Source organism: Cetorhinus maximus, chromosome 3 (genome assembly GCF_964194155.1).
Source record: "Cetorhinus maximus chromosome 3, sCetMax3.hap1.1, whole genome shotgun sequence".
Taxonomy (NCBI): domain Eukaryota; kingdom Metazoa; phylum Chordata; class Chondrichthyes; order Lamniformes; family Cetorhinidae; genus Cetorhinus; species Cetorhinus maximus.
In genome coordinates, this window is record NC_135881.1 from 145538290 (window position 1) to 145561240 (window position 22951).

Sequence of the window (22951 nt, forward strand, 5' to 3'; positions counted from 1 at the left end):
TGGAATGTCGGGCCATTTTCCTCAATGAGAAGAAATTCTGATGCGATGAAGTGGTTACAAGAAAAGCCCACCCATGTCTGTTCTGACAGTTCCACATCATCCCCTATTGCATGGAAAGTGCCATACCAGCATAATGGAAACAATCTGATGGAAGTTGCTGCTCTCCTAACAGCAATTGATCCCAGAATAAGCAACTGTTGCTTAAAAAAAATAAATTTGAAAATTGGCAGGTATTTTAAGGTTGGTAAGTATCTTGTTGTCCAATGGCTAGACACCCAACAATAGCTAGACACCCAACAGAATAGCATGGCTCGACTCTAATATTCCTCACCCCCATAGGATAGATTTCCAGGAAGTGTTAATGACACTGTCCACAGGTTTGGGACAAGGCCAGTTTGACGCGATATTGGATGATAGATGTCCTGGCCCACCACATTCTGTTTTCAGAAGGAAAGCTCGAAGGTGTTCAGACCCACATAGTTTTCTTCCCAGTTAACAAAAATCACAACCCAATAACAGCATGTTTTCAATTGCACATTCACATGATTTTGTTGGCAGGTTGCTAATTACAAGGAAAAACAGTATTCCACTATTTACTTTGTTAAAAGTAATTTTGCCCTGTACATCTGTTTGATCCATAACAGGACTTGTACAGTTCAATTGTCATTGTGGGAACATGAGCCGGAGAAGAAACAGAGTGGAAAAAAGAAAGAAAGCAGAATGATTCTAGTAAGTCATCATCACAAGTTGAGTCAATCAAGCTGAAGGGTGGTGACTACCTGCCAACATATCTGGAACAATACTTAAGAAATGAGACCATGCCTTCAGGAATTTATTCAAATGAAGGCAGAATGAATGCATAATTCGATATGCATGTCCATTTGGCACAACCTCTGGATTCATACAGGCCATGTTGGCAATGCTGCCTGGCACAATATCGGTAGGAAAGCAATTTTTAGCTGCATAAAGGGGTGTAAGAAGTGTTCTTTTTGGAGTCAGTTGGAATGGCTGTTCAATGGTTCAAAGCTGACTCCATATTGGTAACAATTATAATTTTGTTTAAGCATCCGTAAGACTTAATACAGTCAGTATTTGAGCAGCAGTTTCCATGGTACAATTGAGCCTTACATTACCTTCATTATGCCCTGGATAAAGTCATGACTCTCTGTGTCTGCACCTGTTGCTATGGACCCTGGCTCATCCTCTGGGTATCTCCTGAATTCTCTCTGAAGTCTCCTAGCTGGATTGTTAGTTGGGACCCCTTCCTCATAACTTGCTGTAGTTCAAAAACTATTGAACCTAGTTAACCAATCATTGGCTTTTACCCCAAACTCAATTATCCAATTAAAGAAATACCATGAACACAATGTCCGTGCTTGTACAGGTTTCAATTTTCTGACCCTCTGATATCACTTCTTTGATTGCTAGGGCTGTTTTTTTTTTCACTCTTTGGGAAAGCACACAAAAAATGTGTGCTGAATAGATACACCTGACAATTCCATACTAGCAAACCAAGAGGACAGCATACTGACTCTTCACCTGTTTTTAATGGTAATTATTTCAAAATAGTGGCTTCATTGGCTTCCGCAACAGTTTCGCACTGCGCTCAAGCTCCTCTCGTTTCATTTTTTCTTCAGCCTCAGTTCTCCTCTCCTTTTCAGCAATAGGCTTTAGATAATTGTATCGCTTCTTCCTGTAGATGATACCAAGCAGCAATGCGGAATACCTAGCCATCTTGATGAAAGGCGACACCTGCACCGGAGGAACGTTGGCGGCCGTTATTAGTGCAGCTGTAGCAACAAAAAGGGGCATGTTTTTACACTGGAGACATATGCCATCCTTCACAGTCAATGCTCCTTGTGAAATATCAGTTTCTACTTTCTATTCATAGCATTTTAATGAGGCTATGACTGACTTTGGTTCCCATATACAGCTAGCCCTGATCTATCCCAAGTTCTTGCTGGTGGCTAACACCAACTTTTGCTGAACTACTTACAGCTTGTGATCTTACTATGCCAGCTCTCCGTCTCTCCTAGTTTGTCTATACTGTGTTTTGAAAGTCAGCTAGAAAGACAGAAGGTCATGAAGTGCAATTCATGCAGTGCAGTCAAAGAAATGTTACCCACTGTATTAGCATATATGATTTTACAGCTATGAACCTCAGGCACTCAAGTAGATCAGAGAGGAGACTGATAAATTTCCCATGCAGGGGTACTGGGGACAAATGTTTTCTATCGTCCTCTCTATCTGCTCCAATAAATACAGTTGCTTTCCAACAAAAAGGATGTACTATAGTGAAAAAGTCATGAGTAGAGCATGCTTGAATTTCTGAATTGTCCAGTCAGCAGGCAACATTCCCTGCCAGCCGCATGAACTTATACAATTACCCTCAGAAAGTAATCCCGTCAAACCTAGACAGCAGTGCTTAATAAAAGGGAAAAATGACTTCATTTGTCTGCTTATGAATACTAACAATTGGAGCCTGATTGGAAACAGCTACAGAGTGCTCTGTGATTTTTTTTTCTCTGCTTTCCAATGCTTGAACATAGGATTAAATAGAATTGCATAGGATATATGGCACAGGAATAGGCCTTTTGGCCCAACTCTACTATACCAAGGTTTATGCTTCACTTGAGTCTCGTCCAATCTTTCCTCATCTGAGTTTGTAACCCTCTATTCCCTTCTTCCTCACAAACATATCTGGTCTCCCCTTAAATACATCTATATTATTCGCTTCAACCAGTCCCTGTGGTAGCAATTCTGCATTCTCACCACTCTTTGGGTAAAGGAGTTTTTTCTGAATTGCCTATTGGATTTCTTGGTGACTATCGTAAATTGATGACCGCTAGTTGTGCCCTTCCCCACAGGTGGAAACATTCTCTTTGTATCTGTTGGGATGGTATTGGTTACAGAACGTGTCTGTTAAAGAAGTCTTTGCAGTCTTCTGTATCTAAACAGCAAATCTCTATTAACTACTTGTAACGATGTACAATAAATGGTACATGCAAGTTGCCATCTCTATGCCTAGGTCTTAACATGTCCCTGTTCAACATCACACCGATGCTTGGTCTGGGTCATGTGTCTGTCTACATCACTGTGTGGATGGTTCTGTACTCAGTCCCACATTAACCCTTTATGTGCCAGTCCCTTATATCACACCTCCAAAGTCTTTATCCTATGGATATGGAGTTACACTAATTTACTAAATGTCTTACATTGTTATTAGTTTTATGCATTTACCTTGTTGTTACTGCCTTAATGCTATTCCAACATTATTGCTATTACTATATTAACATTGTTACAACATTCTCACCACCTCATCTATCCCTGTCAAGTCCTTGAAGTTAGAGATTCAGGCGGTCTAGAGGCCTTGTAACCATCCCACATTACGTTTTCTGTTCTGTCGGAGGGGAGGTAGGCTCTGTTGGTTCTGGTTCTTGCTGTTTGCTTGGAGATTAGACTGGCATTTGGGTATCATCATTAACAGTCCTCCACTGTGCGTTAGGAGGTGCCAGTCTAGGGAGAGGTCAGAGACTCCTGTTTTGTCAGACTGTGCCCTCGGCCATGCCAATCTGGTAGGACCGGGGTTGGTCCTCATTCCGTCGGAGCACCTTTCCTTGTCTCCCGACGTCAGGGATCCAGATTTTTTCACCCTTTTGCAGCTGTGGCAAGTGTCTGGTGCAGTGCCTTCTGTTACAGGCAGAAGCTTGCTTCTGTCTGTATGACTGTTCTTTTGCTTGGATGTCTTGGTAGGCCTAAGCTACCAATCCTGGCTGAGTTTTACATCAGGGTTGGAAGTTGGGTGTAAAGTTTCCTGCTCATCAGGGGCTCTGATGGAGACAGGCCGCATTGTTTGAGAGTGGACCTGTAAGTGAGCAGAGAGGTGAAGAAGCCCTTGTTTTTCTTCAAGAGAGCTTTCACCATATGGACCCCTTGTTCCGCTTCCACTATCTTAAGGAGCTGGTGTATTGGTGAAAGCTGGCTATGGCTGCGATGTGTGTGAAGCGTTCAAAAGAGAATTGTGGGCCGTTATCAGATATGAGTCCATCCTGGATGCCATGACTTGCAAACATCCCTTTTAGCGCTTTGATGACCATCTCTGTGGTGGGTGTATAAAGTTGTTTTACCTCCAACCATCTGGAGCAGTAGTTCACACCATCAGAAAGGATTTGCCATTGTAGACAAGTAGGTCTGCGCCCAGCCTCTCCCAAGGCCTGCTGGGGGATTGCTTGTGAATGAGCTGCTCCCTTTGGTCCTGCCAATGCAACACACAATGCTGACACATTTGCGATGGTTTCTTCTATTGTTTTGGAGATGCCCGACCACCAGACGGCATTGGGGCTATGCCCTGCACTTAGTGATGCCCAGATGACCCTGCTGTATCTTTTGAAGGACACCTGCCCGCAGGGAGGCTGGGATGACCAGCTGTTCGTCATAGATCAGGAGGTCATCTATAAAGTGGTTCTGCTGTACGAACCATGTTTTAGCTGCACTTCCATTTAGCCTCTGTTGAGGCAACCCTTGTTGGCAGTAGGTGCAGATGCGAGTGTACTCTTCACCACGGAGTTGCTTCTGGTGGATCTGTTGGACCCTGGTTGTGGTTGCTGGCAGGTGCCTGGTAGTGCCTTGGGAGTAGACCTCAGGCTCTGTGACAAAGTTGACATAAAAACAGAAACTGCTGGAAAAACTCAGCAGTTCTGGCAGCATCTGTGGAGAGAGAAACAGAATTAACGTTTCAAGTCCATTAGAAGAGTAATTCGGACTTGAAATGTTAACTCTGTTACTCTCTCCAAAGATGCTGCCTGGCATGCTGAGTTTTTCCAGCATTTTCTGTTTTTATTTCAGATTTCCAGCATCCGCAGTATTTTGCTTTGGAAGTTGACATCCTATTTTGTAGGGAGGCTCATGGTGGCCCTTTAAAGTGTGCCTGCAATCATCTGGTCCTTTTTCCTAGGGCATAGACAGTCTCAAAGGTGAATCTCATGAGGCATAGGCAAAACCTTTGGATCCTAGGAGGCATTTTTGCGAGCTCCTTCTTATTCAATAAGGAGACCAGTGGTTTATAGCCCATCTTGATTGTGACCTTGAATCCAATGATATAGTCAGAAAACTTCTCACGTGCCCATGTAACTACAAGAACGTCCTTCTCGATGGCAGCAGATATTGTCTCCATGTCCAACAGCCCTCTGGAAGCATAGTAGACAGGTTGACAATCACCATCCAATTGCTCCTGAAAGAAGACCACCCCAATACCTGTGGTTGAAGCATCGGCTACTATGATTGTGGGCAGGGCCAGGTCGTAGTGGGCCAAAATGTCAGTGGACAGCAGCATCGCCTTGATGTGAGCAAATGCTTGCTCTTGCTGGGAATCCCAGCACCAAGTTTGATCTTTCTTGAGCAGATGTGTGGAAGTCAGTGATCACATTGGGTTTTTGTGAGTCCGCTGTGATGCCTTTGTTGTTGGCCTTGTGGCCAGAGGTCTCGGGAAATTCACATTAGTCATTCAGTGTCAGCCCTGCTTCCTGCTGTCACTTCAAGGCTGCTGTGAGCCTTCATCATGATCTTCCACTGTGACCCTGTGAACCAAGACATTGTCAATGTGGCAAACGACCCCCTGAAGACCCTGCAAGATGTCAGACATCATGCGTTGGAATATCTCTTGCGCTGACATGATCCCAAAGGGCAGATGGTTGAAGCAAAATTTGCCAAAGAGGGTAATAAATGTGGTTAGGAGCTGGGAGTCCTCATCAAGGGGAAGCTGCCAGAAACTGCTGTTAGCATCTAATTTGGAAAACGCCATACTCCTGGAGAGCTTAATTAGGCTCTTGTCCTGAGGACATGGGATGGACCTCCCTGGATACGGCCTTGTTAAGCTGGGTCAGCTCGATGCAGATGTGGCGGGACAAATTCGTATTTTGGACTGGGGCCATCCCAGAGCACCATGCAGTAGATTGTTTGACTGGGGAATTGTGCACCATCTCATTCAGCTGCTGCTGTACTTCCTTCATGAGAGGATAGGAGACATTTTGTGGAGTGAAATGGCATACTGGTTTAGCGTCATCTCTGAGCATAACCCTGTACGCATTTTTGAGGCAACCTGGCCCTTTGAAGAGCTTCGCGAACTCTCATCTGTATTCGGGCCAGGCCCTTGTCAGTCGACCTCATCAATCCATTGCAGGGGGTTGAGTTCGATACAGGCGTTGCGGCTTATTAGAGAGTAGTCCTGGTTGTGGACAATGAAGAGGGTTATTTGGATTGTTTTGTCCTTATATCTCAGAGTCACCTGCAGGGTGCCCTTGACTGGAAAGCGGACTCCTCCTGCTGCATGAAGTGAAGTGTCTGTTGCTGAAGGCAGAGGTCTTTGAGCCATAGTTCCTTGTCTGACAAGGCTGTTGTGCTGGTACTTGAATCTAATTTAAAATTTGTCAGATGTCAGCATTCCAAAATGAAGAACCATTATCTTTGACCTTACCCATGAAGCACGGTTGTGTATCTTCTGGGTTTTTGGTCTTAACCTCATGGGTTACCTTTGGGATATCTGTGCAGTGCTAGGGTTTTGACTTGCACAGTTTACCAAAGTGCCCCTGTCTGTTGTAGTGGAAGCATTGAGCTGTACTCACAGGACTCTCCTGTGAAGGTGCTTCACACCACAGCACTGACAAGGTTGCTCTGCTGGGCTGCTCAGGAATTGCGTTCCCTGAGATGGATTGTCCCTGTGTCTTTTCAACCTGTTAAGCTGGACTGAGGGTTAGCCTCTGCCCCATGTTGTATTCTCTTCCCTCAGAATGGTCCTGTGTTGCCCACATAGCTCAAACAGTCTAACTAGCTGGATTTTCTTGTCCAGGGTTAGATTATCTTTTGCTTTCGGGTCTGCAGTCTTTTTGCTGAATTCTGGAGTAATGTTGTCACTTAAAACTCTTTTCCTCCAAAGATCCCAATTTTGCGGCTGGTCTGGGCCTTAAGTGAGTTGAGTTGAGTTGGAAATGTGGAATTGTGATCCATGTTAAAGATGTTTAAAGTGAGGGTACAGCTTTAAGAACCTACAGGCTTTCAAGATGGCATTGTCATTCACTGCAGTACAAAGGATTTCCCCCGCTTGCCGGTTTTGGCAGGCTCCGCAAAATAGTGGCGATGCACCTCTGGAAGAAACATTTTTAACAATCGATGTGTGCGTCGCCTATCTGCCGATTTATTTCATTGAACAATTTACTGTTGTGAACAGCAAGACATTCAAAATTAAATCAGGCTTGCTGTTTTACAAATTGGATAGTCGCGTTGTTCCCGAGAGGCTGAATAATTTAATTAATAGTGTATTTTCTTTATCGAACTTGGAGGCCATGTTTTGAGGCTCCGAGTCAGGGATCGGAATTAATGATGGGTTTTATTCAAAAGGCGCTTCTGACTCTGGGTTGGTAAAAAGGATTCTCAGGACTATCTGCAGCCTGGAACTTAAAAAGATTTAGCTCACCCTTGCAGGCTCTGAACTCTGTGCGCTGAAACTGGGCTTCCAAGGGATATTCTATGGAATCTTCCACTGCAATAAGATCTGTGTCATCAGCTACCAGGCTCTTTTGTCTGGAGCTTTTTCTGGAGAATTTTCTCAGCAAACTCAGCTTCAGTTGGGAGCTTCTTTCAGGTCAGAATTTCCATAGTAGGTTTTCTTTTTCTTAGTCTTTTCGCATTTTTGTGAGGTTGAAGATTTTTGATCCCAAGTTGCCACCATGTTGGGATGGCGTTGGTTAAAGAACGTGTCTATTAAGGAAATCCTCATAGTCTTCTGTATGTTAACAGCAAATCTTTATTAACAACTTGTAACTATATACATATATGCCAAACAGGCAAGGAGCTATCTCCATGTCTGGGTCTTAACGTGTCCATGTTCAGTACCACACTGACCCTAGGTCTGGGTCATGTGCCTTCTTACATCATTGTGTAGACTGTACTGTACTCAGTCCCACATTAACCCTGTCTGTACCAGAACCTTATACTACAGTATCCACTTTATCAAAACATTTCATAATTTTAATGACCTCTATTAGGTTATCCCTCTGCCTTCTTTTTTTCCAAGTGAAAAGAGACCAACCTGTTCTCATTTGCTGAAATGCATACCTATATATTTCTGATATCATCTCTGTAAGTTTTCTCTTCACCCTTTCCAGTGCCTCAACATCCTTTTTATAACATGACTTTTGTGCCACAGAAAGAAATAACTATCAATCTTTTAAAAATTGCTTTGTGTGGAAGACGTAAGGGCAAATTTTCTGATGGTACTGTAAAGTGGAAGACATAAGGGCAAATTTTCTGATGGTATTGTAAAGTGGGAGTGGGGATGGGTGGTTGGAAGTAAGGCAGTATCACACTCACCAAAATACATTACCTCTGTCCAAAATACACATCATCACTACTTCTTGTTGAGTGGGAAGTTCCTGCCAAAAATATTAGAAGTCAATTTAATATATTATAAAGCATGTATAAAATCCCATGTTTCATGGTGAGAATTGTATGTGCCTTCATTACGCCCACATAAAGTGGGCTGCTATATTTTTTCCATAAGAGTTAAAAGTTGTACAGTCATTTTTTTTAATCAAAGGCTCTTAAATCTGCAGCATAAGCCTCTTGTACGTGGTAGGGGCTATTTAATTTATAGAGATCCTTGATAGGTTGCATTTGTGTCAAATGTTTTGTCAGAGCATATTGGTTGGTATAAGTTAAATTGTCACTGTGGACTTCCCAGCATCACAGACCGACGGTAATCCATTTGTATTTATGTTATTTGAAATAAGAGGGACTATACCAGAGGGTAACTACATGCTGTTACCCCCACCCCTCCCCCCCCCACCCCCCACAGCTTGCATTTATTGACAAAGCTGTATTCTCTAGATTTCTTTTCATGTAATGTGATTGAGTTGTGCATCAACCAGACACAGTTGCTGCAGCTGCACACGATATGTCAAGCAGTGATTCTGAGGGTGAGCATGCACAGGGAAATGCTGGGGGGGTGGACGCTGACCCGGCCATACTCCAGGGAGGTAGGGACACCTGGGAAGCTTTAATCCAATGAACCTTCAGCTAGAACACCATAGATGGACCTCCAGCAAAAGCCTGTGCTGCAGGCTCCAAACTCAATACCTGAGTGCTACATCTGCCTGGATAGGAATATTAACTAAGGGCCAAGTCAATAAAGCTCAATGTGACACAACTCACTCATAACATCATGGGTAACCATCCCCCTGAAGAGGAAAAGAAACACCCTCAGCCATGGTCACATGTCTAAATTTAATGATATAACAAAATGATCTTAAGTAAACAAAATGACAAAGGTGTTAAAGAACACACCAGCTAATCATGACCTCATTGCGGGGTAACACAAAAGCACCAGTGAGAAACCCGTGGTGTGCCTAAGGTGCCTTAAATTTATGCTTTCCGGTGTTACATCTAGGTGCTGTCCCCTCGCTGGCACTGGCATCGGAGACAGCCTGCTCACTGTGCTGTCCTGTTGGCCTTGATGACCTTGGCGATCGTCCTCTGGCCCGTGGAGCCTGTGCTGGCCCCGCCTGGGATGGAGCGGCCAGTTCCACAGCTGGCACCTCCCCAGTCGTCGCAGCCTCATCAGATGCAACGGTCACTGGCAGAGGGGTGGAGGAGCTGCTGCCCTCATCCTGAGCGCCCTGAGAGGAGGCCGCGGAGACGACAGGCAGCTGCTGCGCCAACATGAGGTCACTTTGGACCTCGTTGCTCACCATAGATGGATGGACACTGAGCTGGGATACTTGGTGCCAAGACCATCTTCCACACTGGCACTGACCAGCTGAGGTCATTGCCAGTGTGAGGGCTTGCTTGTCCACACGCATCCCCAGGAAGCCCTGATTGGTCTGCTGGAGGACCCTCTCCACGAGAGTCGCCACTCTCTCCATGGAGGAAGCATGGCGCTTGGCCATGAGGCTCATTGCAATTGCGAGAGTCCGTATGGACTCCTCCACCATGGAGACCAAGCCAAGCAAAGCCTCATGTATCTCCGCCAGGCCTTCCCTTCCTGTTAGACTTCCAGCATTTGCTGCCTCATGGATGGCTGCAGAGGCACAATATCAGCCATCGACTGAGCATGTGCCTGGTTTCCTGCAGTCCTCTGACTGCTGGCGCCATGGGCGCTTTCTGTTTCCGCCAGTTCCTCCAGCAATTGTGAAATGCCCTCACCGCTGTGCCTGGGACACTAGCCAAAATTCTATTTCCCACCGAGGTGCCAGTATCTGTGCTGGTGCCTGCCTGGCAGAGATGGTGTGATGCTGGTGGTTCAGAGACTTCAGGGCCCTCAGATGTGAGAATTGGCTCCTGTGCCTCCTCCTCCCAGCCCTGATCTGCTGATGCTGAAAGGAAGAACAAGTTCACTTGATTAGTTAATGTGGAGACAATGTCAATGTCCATCCCTGTCCCCTGGATCATTATACGCTCATCCTTCCATAAGCAATGGTCAAACCATGTTGCAAACTTCACTCACTGAACATTCAGCAGTACCATGGCTGTTGGGACACTAATGGTGACCTCAGTGCTGGGCAAACATACCTGCCCGTGGTACCCCAGCCTTACCGACACTGGTGCACCTGGGCGCATGGCACCTCTCCAGATCGAGTGCCTCCTGCTCGACCCTGGAAGTGATGGCCAGATGGGCCGGCCCTCCGCCAGTCCTCAACCGCTCACTGGCACGATGAGCATTCTTCTCCTGAATAGGAGAGAAGAGCATTGATTAGTGCTACTTGTACCTGGAATCTCTTCGCTGCTGACCCACCCCAACCAGAGTGGAACATTGAAGGGCTCCAGTGCCCCCTCACCCCACAGCTGCTGCACATTCAGACAAAGATGGCAGGCCTGTCCCCCCAACCCCTTGGCCAAATGCTGCCTACATCACATTCGGCACCACATGGTCCAATCTTGCAAAGCAAGGAGGCGCAAGCACATGGAACGCAAAGGGAAGATGGATCAGTGCCGTGCCACCTGGTAGCTCCCCTCCCAGCATGTCAGCACCCTGACTTTGACATGTTTTGCAGTTACAGCACGATGCCTAGGTGCAGATCCTCCAGGCTGACCCCAAAACAGTACTGTGGGTGTCACAGTACCGCATGCTGCGGGTGCAGAACCCATCTCACCAACACCCTCTCAGGTTGACCTTGGCATGGCCAATGTCTGCTGGCCCACCCAGTGAAGGACACATGGCGTCAATGATTCAATACAGTAACTGCACTCAGAGTTGGGGGGGTGGTGGTGGGGTGCGGCCAGGGGGAAAGCCTACCTGATGGTTCACTGACCAATGGCAACATGGTACTCACCCTTCCAGAGCGCAAAAGATCATTAAAGCGCTTGCTGCACTGGATCCAGGGGCGCTGCACCATGTCGCGGGTGCTCACCACCTGCGTCCAGGCACATCTGGTCATGTGGGGGGCCTCCTCCTCCCGTCCCTCGGAACGAGGACCTCCCATCTCCTCAAGGAGGGCAGCAAGGCAATCGCCTGAGAAACGAGGAGCACTTTGGCCCCCTGCCCTGCTTCCTGGCCTGCTCACCGGCAGTGCTGGCCATGTTTGACAGCCTTTGCAAGGCTGCAGGAGGACTTTTAAACAGGCCGCCAGGTCGCCACTGGACCTGGTGGTCATTGTAGTCCCGCTGCCGCCCGCCCACTCCTGCTGTCTTTGGGAGCTGCGCTTCACGCTGGGTGGGCATTAATTGGCCTGCCCGTGTAAAATGGTGGTGTGGATCCGATCGCAGGCGGCAATCGGGTCCGCGCCCGCCCGCAACCACTCCCGCATGGCCCGCCCGACAGGCACAAAATTCTGCCCATGGGTTCAGTAAGCCAATAGTTCACTCCACGACATCCCTAGTTGCTGCATGGCTCTCATTGTAGGTGCAATGTTTATGCATGGTTGGGCAGCAGGTGGTGGGGGAGCGGTGTGGGAGCCAGGTGTAGTGAGTGTCCCTTGTTACCCAGCAACCAGTCTCTCGTTTCTCATAGTGGGCCACAGATGGCGGATAAGGCTGATTACCCCAGGATGAATGTGCGTTGCTGCTGCCAGGATAGCAAACTTTCACTGAGAAGATTTTCTGGACATGGTGACATACTGACTGGATGGTAGCCCTTGTGTTTGTGGACCGTCTGCCCATTAACCTTTGGGGCCTCAGAGCCACATGCGTGCAGTTGATTGCATCCTGCACCAATGGGAATCCCGCTAGCCTGACAAAACCACGTCCTCTCTCCTCCTGCTTCTTTCTGGTAAGTGAGAAGAAAATTAAGTCCCCTTTTTTTCTGTACAGGGCTTCTGTCGAATTCTTGATGCAACAATATGCAGTGAATTGTGAGACGTTGCTAATTTCTCCTGCTCATGCTCGGAAGGATCTTCTGGCATAGAAATGAAGAGCCACTGCAATCTAGGTGGCCATTGGCAGCGTCATCCTTGTCCTGCTGTGTGACTGCAGGTTAAGAACTTAAGAACATTAGAATAAGGAGCAGGAGTAGGCCATTTGGTCCCTGAAATGTGCCCTGTTTTTCGATAAGAGCGTGCCTGATCTGATCGTGGCCTGGCCCAACCTGCTCAACCCCTTGTCAAAAGACAATCCCTTCATCCCAGGGATTTACCTAGTGAACCTTCTCTGATCTGTCTCTAATACAAGCAAACCCTTCCTTAAATAAGGAGGCCAAAACTGTGCGCAGTGCTCTAGGTTTGGTCTCACCAATACCCTATACAGTTGTAACAAGACTTCCCTACTTTGTACTCCATTTCCCTTGCAAGAAAGGCCAACATTCCATGTGCCTTTCCTAATTACTTACTGATCCTGCATGCTAACCTTTTATGATTCATGTACAAAGACACCCAGATTCCCCTGTACAGCAGCATTTTGTAGTCTCTTTCCATTTAAATGTTTTCATTTTCTATTCTTCTCACCAAATTGGATAGCCTCACATTTTCCCACATTAACACTCCATCTGCCAATGTTTGCCCTTGCCCACTCATTTAACCTATTTATATGCCATTGCAATTCCTCTCTGTCCTCCTCGAAACTTGCTGTCCTATCTATCCTTGTATCATTCAGCAAATTTCACTACAATACGCTACACTCCTTCATCCAGGTTAATATAGATTGTAAATACTTGAGGGCCCAGCACTGAACCCTGTGGAACTCCACTAATTAGTTTGCTGACCTGAAAATGACCCATTTATCCAATTGTCTGTTTCCTGTTTGTTAGCCAACCCTCTATCAATGGAAATATATTACCTCCAACACCATGAGCTCTTCTGCCTTTTATATTGTAACTCGCCTAATGTCTTTTGGAAATCCAAATACACTACATCTATCAGCTCCTCTTTATCCACCCTGCTTCTTACATCCTCAAAGAATGCCAATCAATTTGTCAAACACAATTTTTCTTTCATAAAACCATGTTGACTCTGCTTGATTGTATTATGATTTTCTAAATGTCCTGCTGCTACTTCCTTAATAACGGGATTCCAGCACTTTCCCAATGATAGATGTTAGACTAACTGGCCTATAGTTTCCTCCTTTCTGTCTCCTTCCTTTCTTGAATATATGGGCTGGGATTTTCCGTGCCCGCTGGGGTTGGGTGTGTTTGGTGGTGTGAGCGGACAATATGGCGCGATTGGTTTCACGACAGCGTGAAATCAGTTTGCGATTGTCCGCTGATGGTGGACTGTGATTCCCACCATTGGACGTCAGGAACCTCTTCTGCATATTGTTATTAGGCCAGCCCACCAGAATCGTCCCCCCTGCAGGATCATCCACCCACGTCAGCAGGAAAATTCGCCAACGTGTTTCACAACAGCACACAAGCAACATGCAACTGGGCTGCTCTTCACTCAGAACTTTAAGGTTTGTTTGCCTACCTTGCTCCGGTAAGCACTCACAATCATCGCCAGGCTTCACAGACAGCACCACATCACTTTTAGGGGGGCTCATGGTGAGGTGTCTACCTACCATATTAGCCAAATGTGAGTGGCTTTTCAATGGCTGCAGGGCTAGGTCTTGCTTGGGGAAGGGGGAGAAGTGGCCTTGGTAAGGGAAGAGGCTGCAGGACAGGGGCTGTACTGGGGAAGGAGGGTAACCCAGGGTGTATGTGGGGGCACATGTTTATCTGTGCAAGTAGCCTCAAGATGGTGAGGGCTGAGGAGGCAGTCTCCAGAGGAGATGAGGCCAGATGGACATGTGAGGGTGAGACAGTGGGTGGTGATGTCCCATGACTGGCAGTGAGTGAAAAGCTAGTGGATGTATGATGGGCTTGAGTGTGTGAGTTTAGAGTGATGAAATGGTTGCCACATCCTGGCTGCACGGATGAGATCATTCATCCTCTATCTGCATTGGATGGCCAACATCTTCTGTGCAGCATTGGTACTGATCACCACTCCATCCTCTCCCAAGCCTGGTTGGTCACACTGCTGCCCATCCTGCAGCCAGAGCTGGGGTGGAGGACATCGCGGCCGGCCCCCACAGCGTCCAAAATGTGTTCCAGCAACGTGTCACTAAACTTGGGGGCTCCAGTCTTTTTGCCTTTCGTGGACATCTTCCCTGCAGTAGCCATGGACTGGAAGCACTGAGTGCACGTGTCTGCACTTTAAAAATGGTGGCCAGCGTGATAAAGTGGCGAGGTGATGGGGTGGCAGGCAAATGAGAGCCTGCTCACCATCGAAATGGTGCGTTCCCTGGTAATACTTAACTAATACGGTGGGCTGTGGACGATACAGTGTGAAAAGCTGCCATTGCAGCCGACGGGTAAAGTGTTGTTTTACCCGCCCGCTACCGCATTTAGTGCAAATTTGGGATGATTCCGCCCATGGTTTATCAATCCACTGAGACCTTTCCAGAATCTAAGGAATTTTGGAAGATTACAAACATGCCTCCGCTATCTCGTCAGCCACACCTTATAAGACCTTAGGATGCAGGCCATCAGGTTCAGGGGACTTGTCAGCCTTTGTACTATTAGTTTTCCTAGTACTTATTCTCTAGTGATATTGATTGTTTTAAATTCCTCACTCCCTTTTCTACTATTATTCGGATGCTTTTATTGTCTTCTACCATGAAGACAGATACAAAATGCTTGTTCAAAAGTCTCTGCCATTTCCTTGTTGGCCATTATTAATTTACCAGTCTCATCCTCTAAGGGACCAATATTTACTTTAGTTATTCTCCTTTTATGATGGACATGAAGCCTCTTATTGTTTGTTTTATATTTTTTGCTAGTGCACTATCACATTCTAACTTCTACCTCTATTATTTTTTTAGTAATCCTTTGTTTGCTCAACATTTTCCCAATCTCCTGGCCTATCATTAATCTTCGCTGCTTTGTACAGCTTTTATTTCAATTGGATGCCATCTAAGGAATTTTGGAAGATTATAACCAATGCATCTATGTAATAAGTTGATGGAGCAGCAGGTTTGGTGAAGAAAAGGCTAAACTTTATTTCGGAGGCATGAAGAGGTGCTTACACACTAGACGCGATCTCTCTGTCGGAAGCCAAGCCCACAGGATTACCCACGCAATAAGCTTGTTGTTTGAAGCCCCCATAATCACATCACATGATAAGTAATTGACAGGAGGGAGGGACAATACATCTTGTTACTACAATCTGCTATCTGTGCCACCACTTCTTTTAAGACCCTAGGATTCAAGCTATCTACTCCTGGGGATTTGTCAGCCTTTAGGTCTAATAGTTTTCTGAGTACCCTTTCCCTGGGGATGGTGATAGCATGAAGTCCATCCCTCCCTATCACCTCTTGATTTCCAATTACCTTTGGGAAATTTTCCAAGTCCTCTACCATGAAGGCAGACGCAAAATACCTGTTTTATGCCTCTGCTATTTCTTCGTTTTCCATTGTCAATTTCCCGGACTCACTCTAGAGGACCAACATTAGCTTTAGTTCCTCTTTTCCTATTCAAATACTTATAGAAACTTTTACTATCTGTTTTGATATTACTAGCTAGCTTTCTCTCATACTCTGCTTTCAGCCTCTTTATTACCTTTTTAGTTATTCTTTGTTGGTTCTTTAATTCTGTCTAATCCTCTGACCTACCACCAATCTTTGCAGATTAACCAAGTTTCCCAGTTCACTTTAGCCAGCTCTGCCTTCATACTCTCAGTTACCTTCATTTAGGTTTAAAACACTAGTCATGGTCCCAAACCTCTCCTATTTCAAACTGAACATGAAATTCTATGACAAAAACAGAATTACCTGGAAAAACTCAGCAGGTCTGGCAGCATCGGCGGAGAAGAAAAGAGTTGACGTTTCGATTCCTCAAGAAATTCTATTATGTTGTGATTGCTGTCACCAAGAGGCTCCTTAACCATGGGGTTATTGATTAATCCTGTCTCATTGTACACTACCAAGTCTAGGATAGTCTGCTCCCTGGTTGGTTCTAGAACATACTGCTCTAAGAAACTGTTCTTAAAACACTCTTTGAACTCATTTTTCCAGGCTACCTTTGCAAATCTGATTTTCCCAATCTACCTGTAGATTAAAGTTACCCATGATTATTGCGGTTCAATTTCTTACCCACCCCATTTATTTCTTTCTGTATGTTGCTGTCCTAATGTGTAACTAATGTTAGGGGGCCCATAAACTACTCCCACAAGTGACCTCTTAGCTTTACTATTTCTTATCGCTATCCAAACTGATTCTACATCTTGTTCTTTTAAGCTAGTCATCTTTCAGTACTGAACTAATGCCATCCTTAATCAACACAGCTACCCCACCACCTTTTCCCAGCTTCCTGCCATTCCAATATGTCAAATACCCTTCAACATTCAGGTCCTAGCCTTGGTCACCTTTCAACCATGTCTCTGTAGTTCCTATCAGGTCATACATGTTTGTCTCTATCTGTGCTAACAATTCATCTCTTTTGTTATAAATGCTACATGCTTTCAGATACAGGGCCTTAAACTCAGTTTTTTTTAACCACTTTCCATTTTATCTACTTGTGCGCTCTTACGATAGTATCTTCTGTCCCTTCCTGTCACTCATTACCCAAATTTCTGCTTTGCTATACTTGTTGTTTCCCTTTACTATACTATATCTCCTGATCCCTTCCCCCCATTTAGCTTAAAGCTGTCTCTACCGCCCTAGTTATCCAATTCACCAGAACACTGGTCCCAGAATGGTTCCTCATTTTGACAGGAAGAATAGAAAAGCAGTATACTATTTAAATTGAGAAAGAAGCAGAACTCGCGCAGAGGTGTTCTGGTACATGAATCACATAAAGTTAGCATAGAATTACAGCAAGTGCTCAGGAAGGCAAATGGAATGTTGGCATTTATTGCAAGAGGAACAGGACATAAATGTAGGAAGGTTTTACTGTACCTGTACAGGGCCTTGGTGAGACCACGTCTGGAGCACTGTATACAGTTTTGGTCCCCTTATCTAAAAAAAGATATAATTGCTTTAGAAGCAGTTCGGAGAAGGTTCATTAGTCTATTTCCGGGGATGAAGGACTCATCTTATGAAGAAAGTTTGAACGGGTTATGCCTATACCCATTGGAGTTTAGAAGAATGAGAGGTGATCTTATTGAAGCATAAAAAATCCTGAGGAGTCTTGATAGGGAGGATACTCGGAGGATGCTTAATCTTGTGGGGGGGACTAAAACTAGGGGACATGGTTTAAAAAAAAGTCTCCCTCTTAAGACAGCAATAAAGAGATTTTTTTTCTCTCCCAAAGTGCTGTTGGTGAGTGGAATTCTCTTCCCCAGAAAATACTGGAGGCTGAGTCTTTAAATTTATTCAAGACTGTGTTAGGCAGATTTTTGTTAGGCAAGAGAGTCAAAGGTTAAGGGGCTCAGACAGGAAAGTAGAGCTGAGACCACAACCAGATCAGCCATGATCTTATTGAATGGCGTAGCAGGCTTAAAGAGCCAAAAGGCTTACTCCTAGTCCTATGTTCCTATGTCCCAACGTTAATTTCCTTCATTAGCCATGGACAGTTCATCCTTCTCATGAAGTCTTTCTCTATGGAATATCTCTTTGTTGAGAGTTATGATTTTATGATAAGTCACCAGCTCCGTGGTGAAATACAGAAGCATCAAGCACTATTCCTAACTGAAGTGGAGGTCGAAGAAGTGCTCCCCAAAGACCCTTGATGGGTAGGGACTTCTATTAATAGCCTCTTCCTCTTCCCTCTGTGCATACTTCCTCTTTCTGCTGCCTGTGCCCCATTCCAAGTCATGCTGCAGACTAAGATATGCTGCATCCAGTATTGAAACATGCTTTCTCCTGATACACCTTCCAACTCCTCTGACCTCCTCAACACCACTCACTCATAAATCCATAAAGTTTGCAATAACACAATTCTTCCACTACCCTGCACCAGCAAAAGCAAGTCAAAAGTACCTCACTGAAGGTTGCATGGCTAGCCCTGGTTCCTTAAGCAATCAAATGCACCAAATCAGTATTATAGGGTGTTTGATGCCATGACCTGCCCAATTTGTTTTAAAATGCGTTCTTTAGGTGTATCAATGATGAAATCTTGAGACATATATTTAAACATGAACTCTTTATTGTTAACCTTTAACTATTTACAGATCCCAGGTCACTGTCATGCATGGTGCTGTTCCATGCAGGTAGGCTGCTTCTAAAGTCTCCTTTCTAGACTGTTCTCTCTAGACTTTTCTCTTTGAGTCTATTACCATGTAGCCCTATACATCATACCGTGGGCAGTGCCATTATCCTGTCCCACATTGACCCTTGCTCTGCCGAGCACCTTTACATTACAATGACATGCAGGTAAATACTGTAACTTCCCTCTTTCTTCTCCAAAGAAAGCTTTCCTCCCTTCCAATGGAGTATTACAATACAATCTTTACTTGCTATCCCTTCGCCCCCACTGCAAGTCTCTGACTTTACAAATTTAGACAGCCCTGAGGCGTGACAGTTCTTCCATATCTCGGTCTGCCACGTTTGGAGCAATGGTGGCAGTACTATGTTTTTGGTACTTGACTACCCTCATTTAATTTGTTTTTTGCGCTCGTTTGAGTTGCGTTTCTCTTTATTGAGAACCCGTCTGCTTTTTTCTGAAACTGTGGGTTTGACTCATTTCTTCTCCAGGGAATGTTCATTCCTAGAGTGGACTCAAATTTTCATTTTCTGTGGCATCTTCCATGTTCTTGCTGGACGTATATGTTTTGTAAATGGAACCTTCATTTCCACTTGTTTCACAATTTCAGGCAAACATTTGTTTGCTGTTTTATTTTCAAACCGTTTTTGCAAACTTAGGAATCCTTTCATTCAGTTCAGCTTTTTCTTAGAACCATAGAAAAGTTAAAGCACAGAGGGAGGCCATTCGGCCCATCTTGTCTATGCCAGCCTGAGGACACCCAGGTGCCCTTTCTAATCCCACCTTCCTACACCCGGCCCATAGCCTTGCAAATTATAGCACTTAAGGTGCAGATCCAGGTACTTTTTAAAATAGTTTAGAGTTTACCACCAACTTGGGCAGCTAGTGTCTTGGGCTTCAGTGTCAGATTTAGATTTTCTGATCTCGTTTCTGTCTTTTCTTTCTCTGTCTACAACAGAACTTTGTCCTTGTCCATCATTTTGGTTTCACTGTTGGCCAGGCCTGTCTCCAGCAAAGTCTGAACTTGTTTCAGTTCTGTAATTGTGCTATGCATGGCTTCATTATCCGCTCGCACCTTGGAAAGTTCTACAGCTTTTCCGTTCAATGCCTCCTCTTTTCCATTCAACTGCTTCCTCAGCTCTTTAGTCTGTTTCCTGTTGCTTTTGGCTTCCTCCTGGAATATTGAACATTGCCGAATCTGCTCTGCCAACTGGTTCTTCAGTTTGTTCAGAGGGACGTTAAATTCATTTTGCTTCTCTTCAGAATGTTCCAGAGGAATAAACTTTGACCTGAGGGATTTTTGTAGCATGTGAATGTCTGTCAACAGGTTTTCCTTTTCTTTGCAAAGCTCGCTTGCTTCAACTTGAGTTTTCCTGTAATTCAGCAAAGTTTCCCTGAGTTTCTTCTGCTGTGCTTCTATTCTGTTGTTTAAGAAGGTCTTCATTTCTTCATGTTGCTGAATGATCACGCATTCTTTTTGCATTTAATCATGAAGTACAATCGACTGTTCTTTCAACTGTTTATTTTCTTGTTGACGTCATGCCAATTCACACCAGGTATCAGTGCATCACCTTGTTGACTTAGCTTGAAGCTTGCACTTATATCTTCCAGTTCACCTCTGCAGCAAACATTTTCCTGCAGAACAGCTTCATTTACTTTTTGCACGCTTTGCTTCTTTTGAGTTACCTCAGATAGCGTTCCTTCATTCACAGCCATCTGCTGCTACAGTTTGGGTACTGTGTCAGCATTTTCAAGAAACTCTATTTTTGAGCCTTTCAGCTGTTTCTCAGCCATTTCTTTCTTTTGCGTTAAATTCTTCAGCCCTTGCATCTCATTGCACTTGCACGGTCAGCAACCATCTTGTGGTTTATCTGAAAATTGGCTCCCTCGCTCTGGGGTCTCTGTCTACCTCATTCTGGGGTGTTTTGGCTCTCTTGCCCTGGGGTCTTTTGTTGCCCCCACTTTGAGGTCTCTTGTTGCCTTTGGGACTTTAGTGGGAGTAGCACTCTCTCTGGGGTCCCTTGTTGCCCTCGGTGCTCTATTAGGAGTTGCCCTCTCTCTTGGGTCCCTTGTTGCCCTCCGTGCTCTATTAGGAGTTGGCCTAACTCTGGGATCTCTTGTTGCCTTTGGGACTTTATTTGGGGTGTGCTAGATCACTCTTGTGTCTGGTGTATCCAATTCCTTATGCAAAATGTCTCTGGTTTTTCTAATTTTCTGCCCAGAGCTGTTTGTTTTTTCTTGTAGTTACAACTTTAAGATTGTCAGTGCAGTAACTATTTATTTTTCCACTTCAAGCTGTCTGCAGCTGTCAGTTTTCTTTGCTGTGAGTTTCCAGGCACTTTTCCAGGTTATGGTGGGCTCCCCGGTGATTGTGGGCCTTCTTTTTCTAAATTTTTTAAACTTTTAAAACTGGGGACCCAAAAGGGATTCCTTTTCCAAACTCTGCAGGCCTTTTTTTAAAACTCTCAGTGCTGTTTTTATTTAAATTCTTGAGAGCAGCAGCAATTCTTTATTTTTTCTTCACTAAAAATCATTACTTTCTTCTGACTGAAAAGGGTTCCCTCACGATTGTGGGACAGTTAAAAAAACTCTTCAAAACTGCAGCAGTTTCTTCCTCTGCTCTGCCTGCCCTTCCTTTCACAGGTTTTTTAAACTTGCAGCTGTCTTCCAGCTTCTGTATGGGTATGTTGAGCTGTGGGACTGCCATTTATTCTATAGCGTAGGTACATATTTTTTGTCATTTTTGCTCACCATCTTGTGAACGAACCAGGTCTTTTGACTCTGCATCACTCGGGGCCTGGCAATTTCTGTAGTTTTGCACACTGTCTTGTGATCTAACTAAGTGTCTTAACTCAGCATCACTCAGGGTCTTGCAAGTTTTTGTAGTGTTGCTCACCCTTCTTTGTGATCTGACCAGGTTTTTTTTCTTTTTTCACCCTGCGTCACTCGGGAGTCTTGCAATGGACTTCCACTCAGTCTGCTGGATTCCTCAACTTCTAAGTAGCAAAGCTTCTTCAACTATTTCTTCAAGTTTTCTTCATAGGTGCATGTGTCTCTAGTCCAGCTTCAGCTGCTTTTAGTTTTTCATACCTAGGGATCCTGTTCTGGGTTCATCGTTTAAAATGCCAACTTTCATATCACCACTGATGTGATACCCTTGAGAAGTGGCCACCATTGCCAACCATGTTGTACTATGGTTTCGGCTGTTGTGGCTCATTGATGAGATCTTGGGACTTGTATATTTAAACATGAACCCTTTATTGTTAACCTTTAACTATTTACAGATCACAGGTTACTGTCATGCATGGTGCTGTTCCATGCAGGTAAGTTGCTTCCAGGCTGATCTCTCTAGATTGACAGATTTAGAGGAAGAGCAGCACGAAGACGATGAAGAGCTGCCGGTGCCAGATTCGGGGGAAGGGGACGAGGATGAAGATGACGAGGCCGAAGATGATTTTTGCAGTCCCCTGCGAACATCCCCGTTCCCCGAGGCCGAGCCGGGCCCCATCCCCATCTCGGGGCCGGCGGCCGAAGGGCCTGTTCTGTGTCCGGCTCCGGCCCCCGAGGCCGGGCTGCTGCTTAGGGGGGCGGCGGGGCCGGAGTTGCTGGTGAGGTTGAGATTGCTGCTGTTGCTCGGCTTGCTGTCCAGTGCTGGCGAGTTCAGGTGTAGCAGATGATGGTGACTTGAATTGCTTCGGATTCTTTGAGAGGTTTCCCAGATCTGCATCCACAAGACATTAGCGGGTCCCTTCTGTTCCGGCTGAATCCAAGCCACCCTCGGATCCATTAAATGGTGATCGCTCTCTCTCTCTCCACACACTCACAAACCGACGAAATCTCTTCAAAAACCACGAATTACCTTACAATTCACCGGACCTGGGCTGTGATAGATACACGAGATTTTTTTTCTTACTTGACTTGTTTTTTTCTTTAAACTACTTTTCTTAAATATATAAACTAAAAGCCAAGACCGGTTTCTCTACAAAAAAACTAACGCTGGACTTTAACAATATGGCGCCTCCCCTGAGCCCCGGGCCCTATTGCGCATGCGCACACATTTTTAAACTCTTCGCCCGCTTGCTGCTGTCAAACGCGCGCGTGCGCGCCCCTCCTTCGACGAGGCACTTGGAATTGGAGCTGGGCAAGCGCAGTTCTCTTCCTCCTCCGTCGGGAGCCGCTCGGATCTGGCGTTGCGCATGCGTAATTCCGGACAGGGTTGGGTGAAATAAGGAGCCCGGGCAAGTGCTGAGATCTTGAGCAAGTCTGGATTTTTTTTCTCCACTCCTCCTTTACAGTACATCATCGCATTCATTTTAGCGGAAACAACGCATGATTTTTGCACGCAGATCTGCATTA

The 22951-nt window shown here is 45.3% G+C and overlaps 2 protein-coding genes across 3 annotated transcripts in view; both read right to left on the reverse strand.

Annotated features, from left to right (window-relative positions):
- Window positions 1-962: 962 nt before the first annotated feature.
- Window positions 963-10706, reverse strand: LOC144678956 (ATP synthase F(0) complex subunit e, mitochondrial-like). Its single transcript, XM_078539091.1, has 3 exons — window positions 10561-10706; window positions 8365-8426; window positions 963-1790 (listed from the first exon to the last, which is right to left on the reverse strand). Exons 2-3 carry the CDS (start codon window positions 8372-8374, stop codon window positions 1561-1563), a joined length of 240 nt encoding a protein of 79 aa, XP_078395217.1. The 5' UTR covers window positions 8375-8426; window positions 10561-10706; the 3' UTR covers window positions 963-1560.
- A 7814-nt stretch (window positions 10707-18520) lies between these two features.
- Window positions 18521-22951, reverse strand: part of LOC144678955 (uncharacterized) — a 46555-nt gene continuing 42124 nt past the window's right edge. Inside the window, exon 2 of one of the 2 annotated variants that reach the window (XM_078539089.1) lies at window positions 18521-21532. In XM_078539089.1, the coding sequence (XP_078395215.1) occupies window positions 19545-20078 (534 nt within the window). In that variant the 5' untranslated portion in view covers window positions 20079-21532 and the 3' untranslated portion in view covers window positions 18521-19544. The remainder of the gene's footprint in view (window positions 21533-22951) is intronic. The other variant, XM_078539090.1, reaches the window with a different exon arrangement.